The sequence below is a fragment of the Montipora capricornis genome, chromosome 9 (genome assembly GCF_036669925.1).
Source record: "Montipora capricornis isolate CH-2021 chromosome 9, ASM3666992v2, whole genome shotgun sequence".
NCBI classification, from domain to species: domain Eukaryota; kingdom Metazoa; phylum Cnidaria; class Anthozoa; order Scleractinia; family Acroporidae; genus Montipora; species Montipora capricornis.
Window position 1 is genome coordinate 43,256,782 of NC_090891.1, and position 5,000 is coordinate 43,261,781.

Sequence of the window (5,000 nt, forward strand, 5' to 3'; positions counted from 1 at the left end):
GATAGGCTGTTAGGCTCATGAATTATTAATGATTTTTTGCATAAATTAGGATTAACTATGCTCCGACAGCGCATTTTTCAGTTATTTTGATAATTTCCTCGGGTAAATTACTTTCATTATTTCACGCAGTAAATGTTTTTCAGCGGGGCTGGTTTCATTGCTTTGGCATTGTTGTTCAAAATAAACATTCAGCTGATTCGTGCGTTTTACAGTTCATTGACACTAACTGAACACTGGAATGGCTTCCCACGAAATTGCGCAAAGTGTGCGTTTTTGACCTCCTTTAATATTGAAACAAAGTTTTCCACCCTATGTTATAAACAAGTAATCGTTACTTCCCTCGTAAAATTAAGTATTATTATTGTTAATTTAAGACACTGAAAGTTTGATAGTAAAGACATATTTATTTAAAAGGTAACCCAAATGTCAGGATTGGGAATGTTTGGTTACTCTTTTTTTATATGAACGTTGAGGCTGAGATAACGTTTTTATTTTGCTCATTTGTATTTTAAATGAAAACATAAAATAAACCCAATTATTATATGGCAAAGCCAGTCTTGGGCAAATCCCAGCGCTCTGATTGGTTCTTTGTCGGTCGGGAATTTGCAGTACGGACCATTTCCGTGGAAACGGTCGAAGCCGTCTATTTTCGTTTTGGAGCAAGGCTGGCAAATTCATAATTTGCAACCAAAACAGCGAAAAAAAAAAACCTGTGAATATTAAAAATATTGAAAAGCTAAAAAGATAAAAAGCTAAAAAGATTGATTGTACCGGAAGTGGATTTTACTATCAGTAACAGAGTGCCATATACTGCCGCTGAGTACTGCCGCTCGGTCGTGGCAGTACGGATCTCGCTTCGCTCGGTCCGTACTGCCACGACCTCGGGCCAATATTCCCCAGTACGGCCCAAACAAGCTATCTTAGTAAGTTGTTTATTATATGGCACTCTGTTTCTGATAGTAAAATCCACTTCCGGTACAATCAATCTTTTTAGCTTTTTCCCCAGTACGGCCCTCGCACTCGGTTAGTAAGCGGTTAATACTTAAGGACATATTTCGTATAAGATAACAATAGACTTTCTTATTGCATGATACACATCTCAGTTTGTAATAATGAGCAATTCGTATTTATAATCGTTCAAAATAACTTCAACACCATCAAAGTCACCAAGGTGAAACAAAGTCTGATGTAAATTTACGACCATTTTTAGCCTCACAGCGCAAAAATATGTAAGAACGTTCAGCCTCAGCTCCGAAATTAGACGTTCTTATAAAAATAGAGTTTATTCACCTCCGTTTCTCTGACCAATGGCTAATATTTACGTTACCACGAATACTATCCTCCACTACTAAGATCTACTAAATTGTCAGATAAATGCTCGTTAAATTGACGTTCTTTTGTGAATCCTAAATAATAATGGTTAGGGACTCCCAATCAATAATAAAAGCAAGGTGACACACGCTAACACCAACCCAGTGTGGCCAACACATCACGCATGCGCACAACCCTTTCACCCGGTCAATTTGCAGCCACGGACAGCTGTTTCGGCCTTTTGAGCCTCATCAGCATGGCGTAGCTAACATAATAGGTGGGTGTGTTTAGCACCCCTTTAAGTGGCAGCTTCACATGCCATACATGTGGTAAGCTGGGTTGGGAAGAGTAAAACTGTTCTCCCACGGCAAGCGTGTGGGAAGGTGGATCACATTAAGAGACCGGTGTTGGCCACACCAGGTTGGTGTTAGCGTGTGTCACCTTGAATGTTTCCCATGACTGTTTCTAAACCTGTTTTCTAAACCCTTTGAACCAAAAGCATGTACTTTTTTTTATTTCTTGTGCCAGATTAGCAATACTTTTTCACCCCTTTCTGCAAAAAATGGCATCCATCCATGACTTTGAATCAAGTCTTTTTATCTGAACATCAACAAAGCCATGTTTTCCTAAAAGCTCCTTATACTCTTTCCCAGAACGTTCTTTGCCTTTTGCAATGACAAGCACCAGAAGGGACTGAAGTAGAGCCTTCAAGGGTCCAGTTTTGTCGTCATCTAATGTCAATTCTACAACAAGAAGACCTCCACCTTAAAAGAGAAAAAAAAAGATTATATTTGCCACTTCAAATCTTAGTCGGGCCATTCTAGTCCTCAGAGCCCTCCTTTTCTATTGGTCACGTGGTCGACGAAATAGACCATGTGACCAAAAGAAACCGAGAGCTCTGGGGACAAGAATGGAGTGGGGCAAGGTTGTGTAGCAGGCACTAACGGTGTAGAGCAGAACCAGGATGTGCGTACATGCGGTGTCCCTTACATACGCTGTGCCTCATTGCTTCAGCACCTTCCTTAAGTTTCCTTTGGGGGACAGTAGGTTCTGCGTTGAAGAGGAGGAATTGATTATGTAAAAGCTTTGTTTAAAGTTGGCTTAAGTTGATAATGATAACTATCATTATTATTATGGGAGCCTTTAGAGCGAGTTTCAATCGAGTGTCGTAAAACGAAAACCAAAGTAATTACTTTGGCCTACCAAAAAGGACGGAGACAATCCAGTAAACCAATCAAAAATCAAATCAATCACAAGTGGCCGACACAAAGCGCGGGATAATGTACACGCGCGAGCCAAGATTGGTTTTGGTTTCACTTCTGATTGGTTGAAAAAGTGGCGCGAGGACTTTGAAGCAATCAATAAGTGAAGTAATGCAAAACCAAAGTAATTCGCTAATTACTTTTGACACTCAATTGAAAACCTTTGAGGGCCTGTGGGCCTGGGTAATTATGCTCATTTAACTATCCTATAAAACGTTATTACTATGGTCAACCTAATAAATTACGATGTAATATTGTAAAACTTACAATATATGGTTAAGAAAATAAAAGTAGTAAAATTCATAGATGCTTATGAACGAAAAAGAAATTGCAAATGAGATACTATATACATGTTCATCATCTATAAACGACTTTAACCAACATCAGTTCATGGGAGAACCTTTTTACTATTTCACAGTTTTTGGAGATGATCCACTTTTGTGAGCGTTCAATAGTTGTCTTCGCTAAGTTTTTATCTCATATGCGAGTCAGTTCTTTTTCCAGATCTTTGTAGTAAACTGAAATGAGCTTGATTTTATGACCTGGGGATAATTTCTTAATACCATCCCAGTTTCAAATCTATATATTTGTCTGTCTTGTGTTTAGTTCTCATTGTGATTTTTCCTGGCTTGCATATCGTTCCTTCAAGGATGATCCCGTCTATTTTCGCCATTCATTAGACATTTTTCCAATTTCCAGGGTATGTCCCACAAGAAGATCTTTGCTTCGTTGTTCTTTTGGCTTGGCTGCGGATAAGATTGCTTGTACCACGGGGTAGAATACTCAGATTCTTCAAATCCGTATCTTTTCCAGTAAAGCATGGTAAACGGGGCGTAGCATTCTGTCGTGTCGTGCTTTATACAGTGACTGTGCTATGCGCCACAGAACGTGTGATACTGTCTCCTGATCTTTAGAACAGAGTCGGCAGGCGTGCTATTTTTATTATTGCATTGGCACGTGCTCTCTCCTCATTTAATCTTACCCGTGAAAACACGTATCATTTTTTGCGTCGCTTAACGAAATCTGCAAACAAACCACTTTCAGGAATGTTAAGCGAGACAATGGTTGTCGTGAAAACACGGCCATAGATGTTTAGAATTTCAATTACAAAATTAACTCTGTTTTGATGAAAACAGACAAAGAACGCTTCCTGACCCGAAAGATGAAATGTAAAGATTCAGTTAAATATTACAACAAAATTAGAAAACGAAAGACGGAAGCTTCTTGGCCAAAAAGTACGTTGTTTAACCCTGAAAACGACGAACGATTAACATTCTTCCATGTAGTTCATTCAATGTAAACAAGAACGTTTACACAAGGTGATCACGTGGACCTTTATAGTTGCCTAGCACGAGATCAATTTCTTCCTTTTGACGGAACATCATGACCGGCATGACTATTTCGGGGGTGAGGGGTGAAGGGGGTGAAAACTGAAACAACCCAAACCTTTACAAAAATGCTAATCTTAGGCCTAAACGTTCTCTAAAGCATATTGTTTAAGCATAAGGTTAGCATTTTTGCAAAGGTTTGGGTTTTTTCAGCTATTGTACCCTTCACCCCCTACCGCCACCCCTTCAGCCTTCACCCCTCACCCCTCAGCCACGGAATAGTCATGCCAATCATGACCTTCCCCTTGATTCATGGACGTCAGAGACTGGAGAAATTTTAATGTTTTTACGATCGATTACCATTAATCTTTCGCTGAGAATTAGAAATTCAGCTGTCTTTTGGCTTCACTGGGTGCCAGAGGAACTTTTTTCCAAGGTCGGAGAGAACGCTCCGCGGTTCCAAATCACCGGCCGAGGACGAACAAAAAAAATTCGACTGGTAGCACAACCCCAGAACCTCATTTCCATGTCATCAAATTGGGACAGAATTTTTCCGACTTCGCTGATTGGACATTACGTTCAAGGGAGTTTCTGAATGGACAAATCGAAAAACCGGTTCTTAACAGCTGTTGTGACAAGGAGAGTTGCGTGACTTTGGCCGGAGAGGAAAAGGCCAAACTGTTCCGATGGTCAGTGTGCTGCTTCAGTGTCTTCACGCACTTTAACGGCTTTGGCAACGTGGAAAGACCCATTTTAATTGTAGTTAAATTACTGTACTTATTAATTCACGCTTGAGAACACTTTCAGATACTCAAGCTCTTTTGAGAGCGGTCGGGGGAATTAACTTAAAAAGTTGAAGTCGCAATATTTGTTGTAACTGTGCCTGGGAACAAAAGGACTCATGGACGAAAAATGGTAAGGACAGACAAAAGTTTCTCGCATCTCGAAGTCGTCCATTTTGCACTTTAGGTAGTGATCTCTAGCTCTTTTCTATTACAGTATCCTGTTTTGAACACGTTCAACAATAACTTGTCGCTCTGAGGGGAAAAAAAATCATCAAATCAATCGATCTTACGCATCGAAAATCAATACAACCTTA

The 5,000-nt window shown here is 39.8% G+C and overlaps 1 protein-coding gene across 1 annotated transcript in view; it reads right to left on the minus strand.

Moving 5' to 3' along the window:
- Positions 1-309: 309 nt before the first annotated feature.
- The window catches only part of LOC138015611 (acetylserotonin O-methyltransferase-like), a 12,901-nt gene continuing 8,210 nt past the window's right edge, over positions 310-5,000 (minus strand). Inside the window, exon 3 of the mRNA XM_068862697.1 lies at positions 310-2,075. Coding sequence (XP_068718798.1) covers positions 1,855-2,075 — 221 coding nt within the window. The 3' untranslated portion in view covers positions 310-1,854. The remainder of the gene's footprint in view (positions 2,076-5,000) is intronic.